General features: G+C 43.6%; 1 protein-coding gene across 2 annotated transcripts in view; it reads left to right on the top strand.

The window, feature by feature from the left end:
• si:dkey-172j4.3 (diacylglycerol kinase delta) overlaps nucleotides 1–21,391 on the top strand; it is a 66,565-nt gene that overhangs the window by 20,497 nt on the left and 24,677 nt on the right. The window contains exons 1-3 of one of the 2 annotated variants that reach the window (XM_029117492.2): nucleotides 13,278–13,734; nucleotides 18,307–18,417; nucleotides 21,129–21,209. In XM_029117492.2, the coding sequence (XP_028973325.1) occupies nucleotides 13,588–13,734; nucleotides 18,307–18,417; nucleotides 21,129–21,209 (339 nt within the window). In that variant the 5' untranslated portion in view covers nucleotides 13,278–13,587. Of the gene's footprint in view, nucleotides 1–13,277; nucleotides 13,735–18,306; nucleotides 18,418–21,128; nucleotides 21,210–21,391 lie in introns of those variants that run through there. The other variant, XM_029117491.2, reaches the window with a different exon arrangement.

Genomic DNA, 21,391 nt, shown 5'->3' with positions numbered 1-21,391 from the left:
GCACGTAGCGAATGTTTGAACAATCAGTCTTTTCGGATAACTAGTTTTACAATAAAAAGTTGGAACTTCCAATTTAAAATTGAATCACATGGTCAGTGGGATCTCCACCATTTCAGTGTAGTCAGCTGACTTCCAAGTTGCCTGGATGATCCTTCCTGATGACTAGACTTTGTTCAGAATGCAAGAAAACCTTATTTTTTCTGTGAAGAACGCAGAATCCTACCTTAACGCCACCCCTAAGACCTAGCGTTTGGTGGCTGGTGCTTATTTGATGTGATGAAACTTGTCTATTGAAAGACTTTCGGCTGTTTGAGACTCAATGTGTAACTGAATAATTTTGGGGGGGACAATAACAAGTATTGTGTTAACCTTATTGTTGGAGTACACTCACCTAAAGGATTATTAGGAACACCTGTTAAATTTCTCATTAATGCAATTATCTAATCAACCAATCCCATGGCAGTTGCTTCAATGCATTTAGGGATGTGGTCCTGGTCAAGACAATCTCCTGAACTCCAAACTGAATGTCAGAATGGGAAAGAAAGGTGATTTAAGCAATTTTGAGCGTGGTATGGTTGTTGGTGCCGGACGGGCCGGTCTGAGTATTTCACAATCTGCTCAGTTACTGGGATTTTCACGCACAACCATTTCTAGGGTTTACAAAGAATGGTGTGAAAAGGGAAAAACATCCAGTATGCGGCAGTCCTGTGGGCAAAAATGCCTTGTTGATGCTAGAGGTCAGAGGAGAATGGGCCGACTGATTCAAGCTGATAGAAGAGCAACTTTGACTAAAATAACCACTCGTTACAACCGTGGTATGCAGCAAAGCATTTGTGAAGCCACAACACGGATGGGCTACAAGAGCAGAATACCCCACCGGGTACCACTCATCTCCACTACAAATAGGAAAAAGAGGCTACAATTTGCACGAGCTCACCAAAATTGGACAGTTGAAGACTGGAAGAATGTCGCCTGGTCTGATGAGTCACGATTTCTGTTGAGACATTCAGATGGTAGAGTCAGAATTTGGCATAAACAGAATGAGAACATGGATCCATCATGCCTTGTTACCACTGTGCAGGCTGGTGGTGGTGGTGTAATGGTGTGGGGGATGTTTTCTTGGCACACTTTAGGCCCCTTAGTGCCAATTGGGCATGGTTTAAATGCCACAGCCTACCTGAGCATTGTTTCTTACCATGTCCATCCCTTTATGATCACCATGTACCCATCCTCTGATGGCTACTTCCAGCAGGATAATGCACCATGTCACAAAGCTTGAATCATTTCAAATTGGTTTCTTGAACATGACAATGAGTTCACTGTACTGAAATGGCCCCCACAGTCACCAGATCTCAACCCAATAGAGCATCTTTGGGATGTGGTGGAACGGGAGCTTCGTGCCCTGGATGTGCATCCCACAAATCTCCATCAACAGCAAGATGCTATCCTATCAATATGGGCCAACATTTCTAAAGAATGCTTTCAGCACCTTGTTGAATCAGTGCCACGTAGAATTAAGGCAGTTCTGAAGGCGAAAGGGTATTAGTATGGTCAAACACAGTATTAGTATGGTGTTCCTAATAATCCTTTAGGTGAGTGTATTTCTGTGTGGCTTCCCTGTTCCACTTTGTCCAGGGTTTACAATGTACAGTGTTGTGGATTCATAAGACATTGAATTGCATTTCAAAAAAGAAAAGTATTGGCCCGAGGACCCTGGTTAGAGAACCACTGCTGTAAAGAAGGAGATTCACTTATTGGCTGCCCTGTCTTTGTTGAATTCTGAAATGTTATGTCTGGAGTAGAGGGGTCCCTCACTGCCTTAAGCGCAGGAGCATGTGGATTCTGTGGGACTCCTAAGTGATTTCTATTTATTTTGAAGTGTGAGAGAACGTCAAAGAGAGAACAGAGATGGAATGATAACTGTCTCGCTTCTGTTACCACAGAGCGTGCTTGTGCTTATGTGTAAAACACACACAGACAGACAGACAAATGCTTGCATGTGCATTAAACCACTCGTGTGTTCCCCTTTGCAAACTTTGAGTCTATTTCTGAAGATATGATGTTTTTCGCTACAAATGTGTTTATCTTTGTAGTCATATATTTTACTACAATGACTAATCAGTGTAAATAATTAAGTTCATGCTATTCTTATTGTTAACAATTTGTCAAGACAACACAGGAATTGCTAAGCATGGGGGTGTTCAAATGTATTTCTATAACCTGTGTATATCTGTATCTATACACTGATCAGCCAAACCATTATGACCACTCACAGGTGAAGCAAATAACGTTGATCATCACCTAACAAGAGCACCTGTCGATTAGCTGATAAGCAAAAAAACTGTTCCTGTTGTCAACGTGTTGGATGCAGGAGAAATAGGTAGGATTAAAGACCTGAGCGACTTTAACAAGGGCCAAATTGTAATGGCCAGATGACTGGGTCAGAGCATCTCTGAAACAAGGCTTGTGAGGTGCTCCCAGTCAACAGTGGTGAATACCTACAAATAGTGGCCCAAGGAGGGACAAACCACAAACCAGCGAAAGGGTGTTGGGCTATCCTGTGTGGTCCGAACCGACAGAAGGTCATATGCATCGTTGCAGACCAGGTACACCCCTTAATTTCAATTATATTCCCTGATGGCAGTGGCCTCTTGAATTATGTGCCCTGCCACACTGCACAGCTTGTTCAGGAATGGTTTGAGGAACATGATGAAGAGTTCATGGTGTTGCCCTGGCCTCCAAATTCCCCAGATCTCAATCTGAATGAGCATCGATGGGATGTGCTGGACCAACAAGTCCAATCCATGGCGGCTCCACCTCACAACTTACAGGACTTGAAGGATCTCGCTGCTAATGTCTTGGTCCCAGATACCACAGGACACCTTCAGGTGTCTTGTAGAGTCCATGCCTCTTGTATACACATATCTACAGTATGTATCTATCTCAATTCAATTTGCTTCATTGGTATGCAGAGTATAAGGACTTTACTGGAATGGAAGTCATTGTACAACGTATTCTTACAACGTAGATGTCGTGTGCCATGTCACAAGAATTTCATTATGCATGATGATGCTGTTATTCGGTGCATTTGATGAATAACAGACTGAACTTGCATTTGATTTGTTATTTTGCCAAAGCAAGTGGAAAATAAGCAGATTGTTTTTATAAAGGTTTCAGTTGTTTCCTGAGAATGGGCAGGGACTTTTCTTTCCCTGTTTCAAGTGGAAGCTGGTTCCACCAGACAGATCTTTGTCCGAACTGGACCGGGATCTGTACAATGTGCTCCCTCTTTCTTTCCCTTTTTTACGTTCCTATTTCTTGGTTGGCGTTGTAAGGACCCGTTTGGTAAAACTCTTCCTCGCCAATCCTGGAAGTTTGTGGTATGTGGTCAAATTAAAGTGGGCTAGTATTGTATCTAGGTACTCTGCCTATATGTAGTGTCTAAGAACTGCTCTTAGCCCTTGGCAATATACCACCCGCCACTTGCCTTTATATTGCTTATTGAAACCAAATATTTGTTTACTTGCCAGTGTAACCTGGAACAATCTCACTTGAATGTAATCATTCATGTTTTGGTTGGTTGGTGCGGTTGGTGGGTGTCCCTTTGGTTGATTCTTGGCAATGTGGGTGGATTGATTTCCTGCCTGTTGGGCCCTGTCTGGGGCCTTCCCCAGGTAGGGCCACAGTGTCGCCAGACCCCTCCATCTCAGTCCCAAGATCTTATGCTGCTATACTATTGTGCTGGGGAATAGGGTCAGTTCTCCTTCTCCACTATAAATCGTTGTTGATATGAGGAATGCATTTTCTGAATTTTCACAGTCTCCTCCCGTCTCCTCCTGTTTTAAACTTTAGGAGGACATGAGGTCCTGGTCCACACCTGCAGAGTATCTGGTTTGGGGGGCCAGTTGCTGTCCCTGTCCAAAATCCTTCTGGTTGTGTTGCAGATCAAGATGATACATGACGATTTCAGCTGCCACTGTGCTGACGCCTCCTCCCTCCCCTGTGTTGTCCCTGTCCTTGTCCATCTGGTCATGGTTCTGACCTAGTCTAAATTTAAATAGACGCTGGATTTAACCCACATGCATTTATTAATTATTCAAATTGGACTCTTAATTTTTTCACCCGGCACAGCCAGAAGACTGGTCTCCCCTCTGAACCTGGGTCCTCTCTAGGTTTCTTCCTAAATTTCGGCCTTCCTAGGGAGTTTTTCCTAGCAACTGAAATTCAACACGACTGTTGTTTGCTCCTTGGGGTTTAAGGCTGGGTGTTTTTGTAAAAGCACTTTGTGACAACTGCTGTTGTAAAAATAAATTTGATTGATTGAAATTTGATTGATTGGTCAGAGATTAAACAAGTTACAAGTGGCTTGCTGAATTTAGGTTTTGGCATTTCACAATAGCTTGGACTATGTTGATATTCCTTTATGAAATACGCTTTTGAGATGGTGTTGGGTTATCATTGAAAAAATGGTCTCCTTCCCTTTCTCCTCATTTTGTTTTGTTATAGAGCAGGGCAGTGTTATTTGAATATTTAAAAATGAAGTTTGTATTTGAATACTTGTGTATTCCAATCTAGAATTTTTACATACAATGATATACCATGACATTTGCCACAACTTTGTTTCACTCATGTTTATTGTATATGTCTGTCAGTCAATGCAGCACTAGTGGAATAGTGGGTGGCCCAGTCAGCAAATATCATAAAGCTGGCTTGTGTAGCTAGCTAGCTTCTCTAGACTTCCCCATCCCAGAAAGGCAAGGTTATGAGTTGATAAATGTCTAGTTGTGTAACTGAATTTGGCTTGGCTACCAAAGTTTTCTCATTCTCCTCCATCTTGTCTCAAACAAATGGCCAATGAGCTGCGTAATATGTGAAAAACATCTTCTCCTTTTTAGGCCTAGTAATGTTCTGGTTAAAATCTTTATTCTTCTAAAACATGTATTTTGAATATCCGAATACCATTCAAATAGTAAGGTACTTTTAGCACAATTAAATCATGTCCAATGCACATTCCCATTATAGAATTAATTTATAATTGATTGTATTTACTTTTTTGCCATCACTTTTCCCACGGTAACCCATAATGACAAAGGGAAAACTAGTTTTTAGAAATGGTTGCCAATTTATTGTGGGAAAAAAACAGTTTCTCATGTATGTGAATATTCAGTAAGTTTCCAGTACTTCATAGAAGCCTCTTTGGCAGTAATATGCTTCTACCTGCTTTGCTCAACTGGATTTGTCCAGTTCTTGCCATTCTTCCTTGCAGATCCTCTCATACTGTCAGTTTGGATGGAGAGCATCAATGAAGTGTAATCTTCAGGTCTCTCCACAGATGCTCAATGGAGTTTAAGTCCTAGCTTTGACTGGGCATCTCAAGGACGTTCTTAGTCTTGTCAGAAAGCCACTCCAATGTTGTCTTGGCTTTGTTCTTCGGATTGTTTTCGTGCTAAACACTGAATCTTTGACCAAGTCTACGGTCTTCTGCACTCTATGTTTGCTTTCTTCAAGGATCTGTCTGTATTTTGCTCTGTTGATCCTTTGCTCAATCCTGACCAGTCTCCCGGTCCCTGCCACTGTGAAGCATCCCCATAGCATGATTCTCCCACCATCATGCTTCAGAGTAGGGATTCTATTAGCCAGATAGATTTTGGTCTCATTCTTCAAACTCAATGTCATTTGTCTTTTACTTAAGTGGCTTTCACCTAGTTTCCGATATTTCACAATTATGCACCTGGGAAATTTAAAATATCTTCCCCAGAGATATGCGTCGACACAGTTCTATCTCAGAGGTCTATGTGGAGGTCTTTTTTGTGTGACTTGCAGTGTGGAACCTTAAATAGACAGGTGTGGGCCTTTTCTAAATCATGTCCAATCAATTGAATTTGCAAAAAGTGGACCAATCCAGTTCTCAAGACATCTCAAGGATGATCAAATAACACAGAATGCATCTGAGCTCAGTTTGGAGGGCATTGGCAATGGACTTATATAAATCAGATCTTTTACTTATTTATTTTTAATTAATTGGCACAGATGTTTAAACTTTCATTAGGAACTGTTGTGTGCATTTTTTTATTAATTACACATTCAGTCTATTGCACTACAAAGTGTGTAGAAAGTGAAGGGGTCTGAATACTTTCCAGAGCCACTGTATACAGTATGAGACAAGGCAAGGAAAGATACGCTGCTATTTGTTGTGTTGTACATTTTCCAGGGTGCACAAGTTCTGTGCCTAAAACAATGCGGCAACAATCTGCTTAACGCCACCACCTCGGTTTGCGTTGACTCTGAAACGACTCTGAGTCTCTCAGTGTGAGTGTACATGCCTGCTGTTTTACAAGCTGCCGGCTTCCAGTTTATACGCACACTTGTGTTTGTGTGTGCGCGTCTGTGTGTCTCTGCGGCCCTTATGCAACAGGCTGAGGGGGCGAGAAGAGCACGATGTAATCATTCTGACATGGAACTGGACTAGCTGAACACCAGATTTCTCTTCCTTGCTTCATTACAATATCTATTGTCTACCTTGTTGCTTTGGCAATATGTTTTCTTACTGCAATCAGTTGAATTTGAAAAACCGAGAGGAAAGCAAGAGAGCGAGAGAGAGCAAGTCAGATCAGCTTAGTCAGATCAGTCTGTACCACACACACATGTGTAGATACACATGAGGACTGAAAATGTACTACTACTAAAAATATGTTTTCCCTAACCTTAAAACAAACTGTAACCATATCCCTAAAACCGTGACTTTAACCCTAAACCTAACCCTTAAACCCTACTCCTAAAAGTCTATTATTATATGGTGAGGACCGGCCAATGTCCTCAGTTCCTCAGATTTTACTATACTTGTAAGGACCTTTTGAGTACACTTGCTCACGCACACGCACCCACACAAATACACACACACACACACACACACACACTTGCAGCCCAACTCTCCTCCCAGTAATACAGAATTGTTGTTTACATTAAGTTATAAATATACTGCCATTAGAATTTTTTCTAATAACACACACACAACTGCATACCATTAACATTTGTATTGTCGCTCATCCAAACCGCAAAATATTTGTTTAGCAAAGTAGGCTTCTAAAATTAGACCTGGTTCAAATATAACTTCTAAAAATGGAGTCAAAGGCGAGACAATGTCCGTGTCTGGGATTTGTCCATGTGTTCATCTCTGTTTACCTGAACCTGTAGCTCACTCATTCAGTTATTTGACTTGGAAATTAACTTCTTGATTCCCTTTGCATGTCCAACGTAGCAAGCAGCCAAACAATCGGCCGGTTGAGCCTGTTGTGACATTATGCAAATCCACAATTAAAGGAAAGGCCTGGGTTACTGAGGGGTTCATTTCATTACATTTTTTATCCAGGGGTAATCAAGCAATAAACGTAAGTTCTTTCAGCAGATTTATCATTTAGCGGACAGTGTTACTGGAACAAAGGCATAGATGTTCCGTATCAGGTTTTCATTTCAGACCTCATCCAATCATTTTCACAAAGCAAATAATTGATGTTATTATGTAAAGGTACAGGATGGCTAGAGAGAAGGACAGAGTGAGTTGAAAACGGGAATGAGGCAGTGAGAGAGAGAGAGAGAGAGAAAGAGAGAGAGATGGAGGTGAGAGAGAAGAGTGCATACAGCACAGAGAGAGAGAGAGAGAGATGGAGGTGAGAGAGAAGAGTGCATAGAGAGAGAGAGAGAGAGAGAGAGAGAGAGAGAGAGAGAGAGAGAGAGAGAGAGAGAGAGAGAGAGAGAGAGAGAGAGAGAGAGAGAGAGAGAGAGAGAGAGAGAGAGAGAGAGAGAGAGAGAGAGAGAGAGAGAGAGAGAGAGAGAGAGAGAGAGAGAGAGAGAGAGAGAGAGAGAGAGAGAGAGAGAGAGAGAGAGAGAGAGAGAGAGAGAGAGAGAGAGAGAGAGAGAGAGAGAGAGAGAGAGAGAGAGAGAGAGAGAGAGAGAGAGAGAGAGAGAGAGAGAGAGAGAGAGAGAGAGAGAGAGAGAGAGAGTGGAGTGCAGGATGAGAGCAGGAGTGCAGGATGAGAGCAGGAGTGCAGGATGAGAGCAGGAGTGCAGGATGAGAGCAGGAGTGCAGGATGAGTTCAACTCAATTTGCATGGGAGATGGGTGAGAGAACCACTCAGGCCCACTCATGCACCGTCAGACACACACACACACACACACTTCACCTTCAGGTATAGTAAGCGACTCTCAGACGCACAGAAGTTTTGTAACAACCACATTTCAACCCTTTGCAATCATTTCAACAGCAGCTTACTGCGTCATACTTCCACTGTATTGCAACAGTATTTCAACGGTACTTCAAACAAAGGTTTCAACATAACCCACCCCATAAAAGGTTCTGTATTTCATACCCCGCTTTACCTTTTCTTAAGGACTTGAGATTTTGACTTGACACATGATTTCACCAAATTATTGGAAACAAACAAAAAAGAAAGTTACAAAACAAAATCAAGTTACGGTATGTTTTCCTCGGCCAAAGTGGCAGCCATGCTCAAGTTCAACCTCATTAAGGGAAGATGCCTTTGGGCTGGCCTGTTGCCTGTTTCCATGGCTAAGGTGCGGCTCATTATGGTCTGGCTGGAGCCGACGGCGACGTCCTGTCTATCCATCAAACTGAAACATATCGATGCTGAGAAGACGGGAGCGATAGAAGCTGGGTGAGCGAGGAACCAGGGAGTGTCTGAAAGACATTAAGAGAAAGGGAAAGAGAGTTTATTTCATTTAGTAAATTATGATTTTATCTTATTTCCCACATGGTCTGGCAATGTAAACCCCCCCCCCCCCACACACACACACACACCCACACACACACACACACACACACACACACACAGGGAAAGAAAGGAGGGAGTAGAAAACAGTTGTATTGATCAGGGACTTAATGATGGTCTACCAGATAGATGAGGGGAGACAATGAGGCCCAGTTACTCAACTAAATCCATCCCTTCCATCCTTTATTCTATCTCTCAATCCATCTCTCCATCTCTCCACTCCTCCAACCCTCTCTTCTTCCATGCCGCCATCTTAATTTCTCTCATCATTGATTGTCTATTAAAAGATTGAATTGCCTTTCCTTTTCCAGACTGTCTAGCTGTTAACCTTGTATTATTCGTTGCATTTTTCCACGTTTATTCAGGACATTTTCCAGAAGCGATTATTCCTCCCTGTGGTTGATATCAATCATTTCATTAACGTGAGGTATCCGCTCCGTTGGGCGGCAGTCTTCTAACCTGTCAAGTGTTTAGCCTGCAGTTCATCCAGTATCAAATTCCTATCATATCCTAGTTTCTCTGAGGTTACTGCAAACTTGAATTTCATGTGTATTATAAGTGGGTTGAAATAGTATTAGTTCTCTAATTCATTGGGATGCTATTCATTTAAATGTAGTTTTCTAATTCCTAAATGTATTTGTGGCACAGGCAGGTAGTGGTTACGATGCCCAAGGGTTTATTTGTAGCCACAACAAGAAGAGAAGGAACTAAGGCAGCATCCCCAGGCTTCTCAGGCAGCGTCTCCTAAGCCTTTATGGGTGATGGTTTCAGAGTGTCCCCCTCTTTATGGCTGCCTCCCAGCTGCCTCCGGAATGTTCCGGAATGTTCTCGCACTCCCCCGGTGTGGGCTGTCCCTGTCCTGGAACATTCCCGCTGTCTCCCAGTTCGTGCTCTCCAGGGTCCTGAACCTTTGCTGACTGTGTGCTCTCTTCCTCTGGGAGCATGACACGGTAGGAAATAAGCTGATCATAGTTTTATCTGGAGCCATGGAACCAAATAACCACAAAATGGAATCTTGGTTAACCCAAGTCCAGCTGGAAGACTGAACCTTAGTAGTTCTGAAAAGGAGAGTTTGTGTTGGCGATTGGCAGTTGAGTTGAGAAGACAAGCTGTACATTGGCCCTATTGAATGCCTCTTTATGACCACTGAGGTAGCAGAACGTTTAACTTGGTGTTCAAACAGTTTTCAAGCGGCCTGTGGTGGTCCCGTGCTCTTTGTTGCATGGGCACCACAGCAGTGTGGGTGTCGGTCTGGCTCACTGCTCTTTGAGCAAACACACTTTCTCCACTTTCCTGTCAAGTAAAGCATTGAAATGCGTCCGCATATCTTTCATGTTCCTTTCATACATTGAAGTATATATGTAAATACCCTGAACCTTTGTCTTTAGGATTCATGCCAAATGGCCCCCTCGCTCCCTTCGCAGTGTGCCATTTCTAGTATGCACACTTTTGTGTCAAGGCCACCCGTGAGGTTTGTCAATGTAAGAGCAGGAGTGGGAAGAGGAATCCCACTGTGTCCTCATCACTGCTGACCTGTTTTCAGTGCTTTCTAGAAGGAGCCTCGTTCAGAGGTGTGTGGAAGCCCCCGTTCCTCATTTGGACAGGTCACCGCGTCGTCTGCGAAAATGTGTTCCGGGGGGATTGGGGGGGGGGGGGTAAAATGGAGCGGTCGCCACGGAATTTGCGGTCTCCCGTGGCGACGGCACGACCAACAGCGCTCTCGGGGTCGAGGAGGCTGTCGTGACGCGGGTGTCTGTGCGCGCGCACGGCACAAGTGTTTTTATCAAGCAGTGCCTCAGCACCAGTTTAGCTGCATCATAGTATCTGGATTAACAATCGCAGCACGCCAGGGAGGAAATATCCTGGAGGACCCCAGCCCCCCCCCACAACCGTCTCCCTCCCTCTATATTTTCCTTCTCAGTCATTTCTTTCTAACTCCACCTTCTGCTCCTCAGACCATATCCGTGTCCCGCTTTCTTTAATCTATGTAAAGCGGGGGGGCGCGCGCACGCGTGTGTGTGTGTGTGTGTGTGTGTGAATAGGTCACTTCAATCCTCAGTGTCTCTTTGCCTGTCAGTGCCTGCATGAGTGTGTCAATATGTGACCGTTGTCCTCATTATAGGTGCATTGTGTATGAAACCACCTCAGGCCAATTATGTAATGCTGCCTTTTTTAGGGGGTGTGTGTCTGTGTGTGTTTGTTCTCTGCGTATCTGTCATTATAGTTCTTCCTGTGTTGCTATTAATAATTCTACAGTTACAGGCGAGGATGTGGTCAACACACTATCCTCCTACCCGAAGTGTGAATGTGAGAGTGACTGTTTTCTCTGAAAATGCAGAAATCCTTTCTGCCACTTGTAGAATGCCGTTGTCAGTTTCCACTAACGTATGGAGTCGTTGTAAATGTGTTAAACCAACACTTAAAGTGGCCCAGGATACGACTGTTGGCCTTTCAGTTTACTAGGTAAGATGGACAGAAGAACATGTGAGTGTGCGCGTGCCCACTTCAGTCCAGCCGTGGGGTTAGTTCCCCCATCACCATGGCAACTTTGAATGCCATGAGATGGTCGCCGACCTCTACGGTGCAAGTGTGTGTATGTGTATGTGTATGTGTGTGTGTGTGTGTGTGTGTGAATGGTTGACATGATGGTTTATCTGACAGATACAAATGATTGCACCACTCTCCCTCCCTCTTTCTAGTGTTCGTTCTTCTCCAATTCTCAGCCTTATGAGGTTCTGTCAACCCAGGGGATCTGCTGCCCTCTACTGGACAAGAGGTTTAGTTGCGGGTGTAGAGGGTGAGAGAGCTGGACAGAGAAGATGATGAGAGAAAGAGAGGGACCGAGTAGGTGCAGCAGAATCACACCACTTAGCAAATCAGCTCTTTGGGGTGACTCCAAATGCCCACTTAAATCCTTGTGTCCTCCGGCGGTCAAGAGGTTAAGGCCGCTGCCTCCACTGGACATGTCCTGCTGCAGCCTGAGCCAAATTCATCCCAGCGCTCTGCCAGAATCTCTCCCCACATCCCTGTCCCAGCGCTCTGCCAGAATCTCTCCCCACGTCCCTGTCCCAGCGCTCTGCCAGAATCTCTCCCCACGTCCCTGTCCCAGCGCTCTGCCAGAATCTCTCCCCACGTCCCTGTCCCAGCGCTCTGCCAGAATCTCTCCCCACGTCCCTGTCCCAGCGCTCTGCCAGAATCTCTCCCCACATCCCTGTCCCAGCGCTCTGCCAGAATCTCTCCCCACATCCCTGTCCCAGCGCTCTGCCAGAATCTCTCCCCACATCCCTGTCCCAGCGCTCTGCCAGAATCTCTCCCCACGTCCCTGTCCCAGCGCTCTGCCAGAATCTCTCCCCACATCCCTGTCCCAGCGCTCTGCCAGAATCTCTCCCCACATCCCTGTCCCAGCGCTCTGCCAGAATCTCTCCCCACATCCCTGTCCCAGCGCTCTGCCAGAATCTCTCCCCACGACCCTGTCCCAGCGCTCTGCCAGAATCTCTCCCCACATCCCTGTCCCAGCGCTCTGCCAGAATCTCTCCCCACATCCCTGTCCCAGCGCTCTGCCAGAATCTCTCCCCACATCCCTGTCCCAGCGCTCTGCCAGAATCTCTCCCCACATCCCTGTCCCAGCGCTCTGCCAGAATCTCTCCCCACGACCCTGTCCCAGCGCTCTGCCAGAATCTCTCCCCACGTCTCTGTACACTTAAGCATCAAAATGCCGGAAGAAAATATACTCACAACTTCACTTAGAGTCCCTACGCGAAGACAGAAAGGGATAGAGAAAGAAAGAGGTGAGAAGAACGAAGGGGACTTGTGTAGTGTCACTAAGGAGAGATGGATTTCCAGAGGCGGCGAAAGAAAAAAGAAGGGAAGATGGATGGAGAGAACGGTGTCAGCTCATCTCTAGGGGCGCACGTTATGTGACATGACACGCTCAAACACATGCATACACAGACGGAAGCTAATTTGGTCTGACTGGACGAGACACCGACATGACACACACAGCGCTCCTCACCCCATTATGTACCAGATGTGCGTTGGCGTGAAAACTAGATACCAAGACAACAGCACACACCAGTGATGTCAAGAATGTTTATCATCATCAAATATCTACCAAGTGTCTCCGTGAGTGGGCGTGTGTCTCTGCATGTTCCCATCTTGGGTAACCAGTCTCAACAGGTTGCACCAGTTCTATTTTTAGCCCGGGTCTCCCCTCCCACTTCCTTTTGAATACAGCCTGTGAGAGGGGAAGGGTGCGCGCACAAAGAGAGACTGAATCAAAAGGGGCCTGGCAAAAGAAACAGCGGTGTTGAAGAGGGAGAAACACAGTGGGTGGGGATGCCTCTGTGGTTGAGGCAGGCCTGTCTTGCACACCTGAAAGGGGGCGTGAACTAGGTTTGGGCTAGGGAAAGAGAGAGACGGGGGGGGCAGGATGTCTTCCTGGTTAGGGTGGGTCCTCATACACACCTGAGAGGGGGCGTGACCTATGATCAGGCAATGGAAAGAGGAAGCATGTCGACCCAGTTGACTTTCACAGCAGCCACCGCAACCTTGGGCTGTTCCATTACCGGAGAGAAAGAGAGCAGGAGTGAAAGCTAGAGAGAGAGGGAAAGAATTCACTACTTCAACACTTTGTGCTTCGTGAGTGCCAGACAAGAGGGAATAAACTGAAACCAAATGGTTTTTGACAGGAGAGAGAACATGCCGATGAGAGAGTAACCGCAGAGACAGACAGAGAGACAGACAGACAGAGAGACAGACAGACAGAGAGACAGACAGACAGAGAGACAGACAGACAGAGGTCATGCCCAGCTGCTGCCCCAGTGGGGCTTGTTGCCTGGCTCCTATGCTCTTCCGCTGCGTGGTGGGACAGGACGATGACTGCCAGCTCAGCCATGGAGACCAACTGGACAACATCCACTGGGAGAGACAGCCAAGCCACGACACACAGGTCTGGCAGCGTGTGTGTGAGCGGGTGACTGTGTGTGTGATTGCAAGTGGCCCAGGGACAGGTCCCGCACAGCGTTTTACAGAGACTAATTGGTAGTGAATGAGATTAGTCCTCCTCTAATGAATAGACTGGTCTGGCTGGATCTGACTAACTCTGACTCTGTTTGGAGAGAGTTAAAGGAAGAGAGAGACTTTTAAAGAGGGAATGTATGAGTTTAAGTGAAAACAGTCGACACTGAAGAAATGGGTGATTAAAAAATTACTGTGCAACAGATGGTCGATTGTATATTCCACAAGCCACTTTGAGAGTGTGTCTGACAACGCACATTTAAAATCCTTCCAATAGGGTTTGGCGGGGAGAGGATATGAGGTTGAAATCATATGGAGTTTCCAACTTTGATGGTGTACTTGACACTTTCAGTCGTTGGCTGACCAGTAAAAAGTTTCCTTTTTGATCTGTTACAGTTGGTGGGTTTGGTCGACTGAGCCTATTTCTCTGTACAAATGTAGATGTTGAAATTGAGTAACAATAATTTACCCAATCACATTCTCCTGCCCATTTAATGACTGCACCTATCAGCTGCATTCAATGTTCACGAGACCTTAAAACTGGCTTTAACTTCAAGCAGTCAGCGTCATTTGTGTCACGCAGTTATGGGGCCGTGAAGTCTCTGTCTGGGTCACACATAGAAGCCGGCATTCAGACAACCAACAGGCAGGTTTTGTCAGCTTGTTACCTTGGCGACAGACGATATGCGCAATTGGCTGATTCAGGTGTTCCGTGGTGCTGTTATCTATGAACTCACAGGTCAGATGATTTATAGGTGGACTTTGACCCTGGGCAAAATGTCTGTTTGCTTTGTAGTCTTCTGAAGATATGTTTTGGAAAATGTTCTGCTTTATCAGATAGAAAGACAGTCGCGATGATAGGAATGAAAAGGACTTTAAGCTGAAAGAGCTCTGGGCAGGATTGGAACCCAACCCATGCTGCTGTGGTTCTTGTGCTTAGAACTCTGGAACACCCAAGGCCACTGCTTCATTGGTCATGTTCACATACATCTGTAATTATTTCCGTGGCTTTTACTGTCCTGTTATCTGTGTCTCTCCCTGCATCTCTCACAAGCTGAAGGTGCTGAGATTCTGTCTGTCTTTTTCCTGTGGCTATGAAGACAGATGCTCACACACACACACACACACTGGGAATTTGATTGTGTGTGCTGTGATAGTGATGAATTGGATTTATTACTGGACCACAGATCCTTCACATACTACTATCCATGCTGCCATCATGGGGGTGGGGAGGAGAGAGAGACATCCTCAAGGAGCAGCAAATGAGAAAGGGCAACATCTCAATGAAATAGGACTAATATAAGCACCTACCCACAGGTGTCCGCCCAAATAAAGGAAACACATGAGTAAATTGGTTAAACTGAGCATAAACAGTATAGGTTGAAGCCCTATGAAGATCAGTGTGATTACTGGTATTGTGTGTACATAAGGTCATTGGGAAATAGATCATGGAAATTCTACGAGAAAGTAGTCTGTTCTGTAGCCTCACCTCAACTTCTAACTGTGTCAACGTGGCCAGGCACTGTATATTTAATAATCTTTCCTGTCACACTGTCTCTCTTTCTCTCAGACACACACAGACACACACACACACCGGGAGGTAATTCCTTTATGTGCAAGCACAGAGATGAACACTTGTTATGGAGGGATCCCTGTTGATAAGATAAGACTTAAGCCGCATGGAGGACAGCGCATTTATGTAATGCTTCAGAATGAGGAGAACAGCAGGGAAGAATTGGAAATGAGAAAGCATTAACCCTTTAAATTTGGAAGGGACCGGGATTTAAGCAGAACCATTGGATGAGTAAGAAGTAGGGAAAGTAGGATGTTGGTCATGAAATTGTGTTCATGTTCATCATTATGTTGTGTTCATGTTCCCATAATAATGTTTTAGCAACAAATTACAATAATGAAGATGTACATTTTGTTGTGGCTAATATTTGAAAAGCACAAAATAATTAAATGTTTAGAAGTGGCTCTGCCAGTGTTGCATGTTACTCTCTTCAGATATAAAGATCCAATCTGACTTTCTAGTTTTTTTGTCATCGAATAGTCGACCCCACCCACTCGTGACAAAAAGAGAGGTACTAAATGAAAAAAAAGAAGGTAAATTGTAATGTTATGCAATAAATTCTAAATTGTATTTAGAAATGTTGTTAACCTCAATAACATTTTAGTATAAACAATTAGGGTAAATCTACTTTTACTCAGGAGACATTCAGATTCAGAAATGCATACGCCTGTCAAGGACAGAGTTTTAGTTGAAATAGGTATTTGGACCCATACAGAAGCGGTACATGTGCATCAGAGCCAGAATTTTACACCAATGGATCACCTTAGGCCATGGTCATATTATTTTCATGACTCATTTTTCTGTCTTCTTTTATGAACAATGTACACTAGTCATTTAGGACACATTTTATCCAGGGTGACTCCAGGTTGACTGTGTTGCTCAAGGACAGAACAGATTTGACATCTTGCCAGCTTGGGGATTCGAACTAGCAACCTTTTGATTCCCGGGTTAGACACCCCAACCACTAGGCTGCCTATCGCCGTGAGCGGAAAGTAATTGTGCCATATGAGGACGCTCAAGTCCTCGTGATTGGAAGGTGCAGAGGAGACGTGACCACTTCATCGTGTAGGTGAAGTATCATTAATGCCTGTGCTGGCCATGTTCCACTCTGTTCTGAGTCATAGTGACATGGCTATCCTAGTGTGTGCCATTGTGTGTGTGTGGGAGTCATTGCCACATCACCGTGAATTTGTAAGCAGTCTGCATTCTAGCTGGGACAAGGTGTGTGTCAGGATCCATATCTGAATTATAACAGGCATCCAGTCTGCTCGCCTTTTAAAAGGAGGCTTAACAGGTTTAACTATACAAATGGCTAAAAATGTCCCCAAACTAGTTTAACTAGGGTATGGCTGTCAATTGGGATACTTTCTCTGTTTCCTTTTTGAAGTGTCTGTTTTGTTTTGCTTAAGTGTTTGGTTCAGGGTAAAAGTTACAATTGGTTAGGATAAGTGTTAGTACCCAGACAGCAATGAGTAGTTGGTGGTAGTCCAGCGGCTAGAATAGACATTAAGGACTGTGCGCTAGCGTAATAATTTCTTTTTTTTATGGCGACAGTCAACCTCCTAGCGATTACATGCCACTGTCTTCCCACAGCCCAGCCGCTGTCCCCCAGCTCTTAAACTGCTAGGGACACCTAGCTGCTTTGCGAGAGGCAATTGTTTTCCAGTACCTGCCGCCTTTTATTGTTTATATACTTATATATTTCAGTATTATTTAACATATTTTTTTAAAAGCTTTGTGTGATTAAATCAACAAATTCCATTGAACATTTTTTTTTTGTAATGTATAAGTGATATTGAAAAACAGGTGCATGAGTGACAAATCAAAAGTTAACTTAATATGGATAAACATAGTCACAGACCCTGTTTGAAACAAATTGAAACAGCATCAGAGTAGAATAATTCATTAATCTCGATTCTGAGCTAGGGTCTTACAGGCTCAACTCCTGGAGTTTTTTTTAAAATAAAACTAAAGTGGCTAACGAAATGGTTGCCAATTCTTACATGAGCCTACTACTTGCAGGTTAGAGAAACATCTGCAATAATATAGCCTACTGCAATAATATAGCAGAATCTGAAGGGGTCCAAACATTTTAACATAACCAGTTTTAATTATGAGACTAGTCATAATAGTCTAATATTTCTGTAAAAAGACAGGCATCCAGCCCACCCTGTTGCTCCTCAATCCTTGTCTTGACAGTCACACATACAAACACCATGTGAAGTTCTGTTTTTCAATTGTAATTCCTTATGAGGGAGGGGCACGTCTCAGGGAAGCTTGCACTTGGCATGTGCTCAGAAAACAAGGGGTTTTAATTGTCCTACTCTGGGGTTGCAACCGTATGCCAATTAAGATAAGCAGAGTGTTTCCATACTCCATGTTCTCCGTGCCTGGAGCCGTAATCATTTCAATATTTAATTAGCGTGGATGTAAACACTTCCTGTAGGTCTGTCTTCCGTTGTCTCTATTGTCTTTCATTCCTTTACTTTGTCTCTTCAGACACTTTTTTTCCCCGAGGTAATATTGAATGTTTTATTACCCTACCACATTGAAATGGGTCATGTAAGATTCTCAGGCAACGATAAAGTCAACATAATGCTGATCATGAACTCTTAGACGATTGCAGTAAATGCCACTTGTATCAGTAAGTCATGTAGAACTTGGGCTGGTTGTAGTTGTGAAAGGCTGGTATGTCAGGCGTCCCACGGGGGAACGGAACACGGGCCTTCCAAGTCCTCTGCCAAGGGACTCTCCGCGTTACAACTGACATTCCCCAAATGTAGCTGAACAGCTATCACGCTTCCACATACACACATTCACCATAACTACGTCACCCCGCCCTTCTCTCTCCATCCTATGAAGAAAGGCATCGTGTTGAACCTGACATTCAGCAGCTAAACTCACATCTCTCTCTCTCTGTCTTCTCAATAGAAAAGTGTGAAGGAAGGCATCTTATTGAAACAGACCAGCTCCTTCCAGAGATGGAAGAGGAGGTACTTCAAACTAAGAGGCCGGACACTCTACTATGCCAAAGACTCCAAGGTAACACTGGTTACTTTCCGTGTGCTGTCTCTACATGTTATTTACCACATTATTACACCTACTACAAGCAGCATTACACCTAATACAAGCAGCATTACACTTACTACAAGCAGCATTACACCTAATACAAGCAGCATTACACTTACTACAAGCAGCATTACACCTAATACAAGCAGCATTACACCTAATACAAGCAGCATTACACTTACTACAAGCAGCATTACACCTAATACAAGCAGCATTACACCTAATACAAGCAGCATTACACCTAATACAAGCAGCATTACACCTACTACAAGCAGCATTACACCTACTACAAGCAGCATTACACCTACTACAAGCAGCATTACACCTACTACAAGCAGCATTACACCTACTACAAGCAGCATTACACCTAATACAAGCAGCATTACACCTAATACAAGCAGCATTACACCTACTACAAGCAGCATTACACCTACTACAAGCAGCATTACACCTACTACAAGCAGCATTACACCTAATACAAGCAGCATTACACCTAATACAAGCAGCATTACACCTAATACAAGCAGCATTACACCTAATACAAGCAGCATTACACCTAATACAAGCAGCATTACACCTAATACAAGCAGCATTACACCTACTACATGCAGCATTACACCTACTACATGCAGCATTACACCTAATACAAGCAGCATTACACCTAATACAAGCAGAATTACACCTACTACAAGCAGTATTACACCTACTACAAGCAGCATTACACCTACTACAAGCAGCATTACACCTAATCCAGATCTGAGAATGTGTAAATATACTTAGCAAATAAAGGTGATTCTAAATGTTCACTCCCAAGTTAGATGTGTGTATGTTTGTTCCTCCAATTCGGTTTGCAGCTGCAGTATTGAAATATGGACCTGGCTATGAAAGTTATTGGATGGGCAGGCTGTTAACAAAGGGACATATCTGTGCTTTAGTCAACTCAGTGGTCATTATCATGATTACTCCTTATGGAGTTGACAGGAGCAGAAACACAACAGCACCCAGGATAATAAGCTTTCACTTTCACAGATGTTTTAACGAGTATAGGACAGGCTTTTTTTCCATCCTGAATACGTTCAGTTCTCATGTTTCAGATTTGGTTTGTCCGTTTCTCTTTTCTTGTTCCTCTCGCTCTCTTTTCTCCCTCACTTCCCTCACCCCTCTCTCAATTCAACTTAAAAGGCTTTATTGGTATGGGAAATATTTGTTTACATTCCAAACTCAAGTGGAAAATATGCAAGATGTAATAAATAACAGAAGGGAAAGCCAAAATCAAAATAAACAATATAAAATTGTAAGAAATCAGTGCACACAATAAAGGGATAAAGGACTTTGAAATGTTCTATTAGTGGCAATGTACAGTGTGTAACAATGAAAAGATTTAAAGTATGAATAACAAGGGAAAATAAAGAGATTAATATTGGTTATGTTCGCAATGTTGTTTGTGCTCCACTGGTTGTCCTTTTCACATGGCAACAGCTCACAAGTCATGCTGATAACAGCAGATTGCATTGAATTCATCACAGTTGTGGGTATGTATGATCTGTGAGAAATGTGCCTCTACTGTGTTCTTACATTACATACTGTGTTCTCTGTCCCTGGGTACTCTCTATTTAGGGCAAGGTAGCATTCCAGTTTGAGCTCTTTTTTATTTTATTTATGTTTTAAACTGTCCAGTGTGTAAAATAGTTCCCAAAAACAATTCTCGTTATTTGATCGGGTCTAACTGCGCTGCTGTCCTGTGGCTCTGCTGTGTCTGTTTGGGTTTGGGGACAAAGCCCCAAAACCAGCCGGCTTAAGATGCTTTTCTCTAGGTTTGTATCTCTGAATGTTAGGGCTTTGTTATGGAATGTTTGAGAATTGGTTTTGTTAGGGCTTTGTTATGGAATGTTTGAGAATTGGTTTTGTTCAGGTGGGTGTGAAATTGAACAGTGCTTCTCTCAGTTTATTATTTGATAATTTGTGCGTATATTTCTCATGTTATTCTGCATGCATTCATTTGGGTTTGCATTTGCATTTTCTCTGCTGCTCTGGTTCTGTTTCTCTATTTCATGTTTTAGCAGCATTACTTGTAATCCTAGCAACAATATACACTGGCAATATACACTGGCAACACACTATACAATATAAAGTGTTATATTGTATAGTGTGCTGCCAGTCTTTAGTTCTTTGTTTTCTTGTAATGGGACTGGCAGTTTTAATGATCTATTTTTATATATTTTTTGTTTTAATTATATGTTCACATTTTGGAAGTAATGTCTGTTAATGGCTTTGTGCATTTTGTGAGGTTTTGGAGCTCTGTGCTTTGATCATTCATGGCCTTCCTCTACGGGCAGACAGGTTTTCCTGTCAGTAGGTGTCTTAATGGCAGGCAAATGTCCCTGAGCCTGTATTCTTAGGTTTTGGTCGTGATCACAGTGTCGATTTATAGACAGATTTGCTTTAGTATTGCAGGGCTTTTTGATGATATGAAAGGAAGTCTCTATTGTAAAATTTTCCCGAACTTAATTGCTTTTTTATTATTATTAGTGAATGTTGACCTGATTCTGCCCTGCCCGGATTGTTTGTAGTTTTCCTCTGAATATTTTGAGTATATTCCAGTTAAATCTTGTTTAGCTAGTTGACCTGACACCCCCGCTACCACAAAGTTCAAATTTCTGTTTTCTGTTCTTGTTTTCTCTCAGTCTCTGATATTTGACGAGGTGGACCTATCAGATGCCAGCGTGGCCGAGACCAGCACCAAGAACATCAACAACAGCTTCACGGTAACCTCCGATGACCCACACCGTCTGCCAAAAACAACGCCTGTAGTTTAATCCTCTAAAATGCTTCCCTACTAAATGTGTTTTTAGCTAACTATGTGATGCTAGCAAAGCTCATCAAAATTCATGATAGGAAGCAACCTGATTGGCGTGGCTGTCTTAAGTCACTGCCTCGCAATGCAGTT

Source organism: Esox lucius, chromosome 24 (genome assembly GCF_011004845.1).
Source record: "Esox lucius isolate fEsoLuc1 chromosome 24, fEsoLuc1.pri, whole genome shotgun sequence".
NCBI lineage: Eukaryota > Metazoa > Chordata > Actinopteri > Esociformes > Esocidae > Esox > Esox lucius.
Note: the sequence above shows the minus strand (reverse complement) of the source record. Positions and strands in the feature narration are given on the sequence as shown.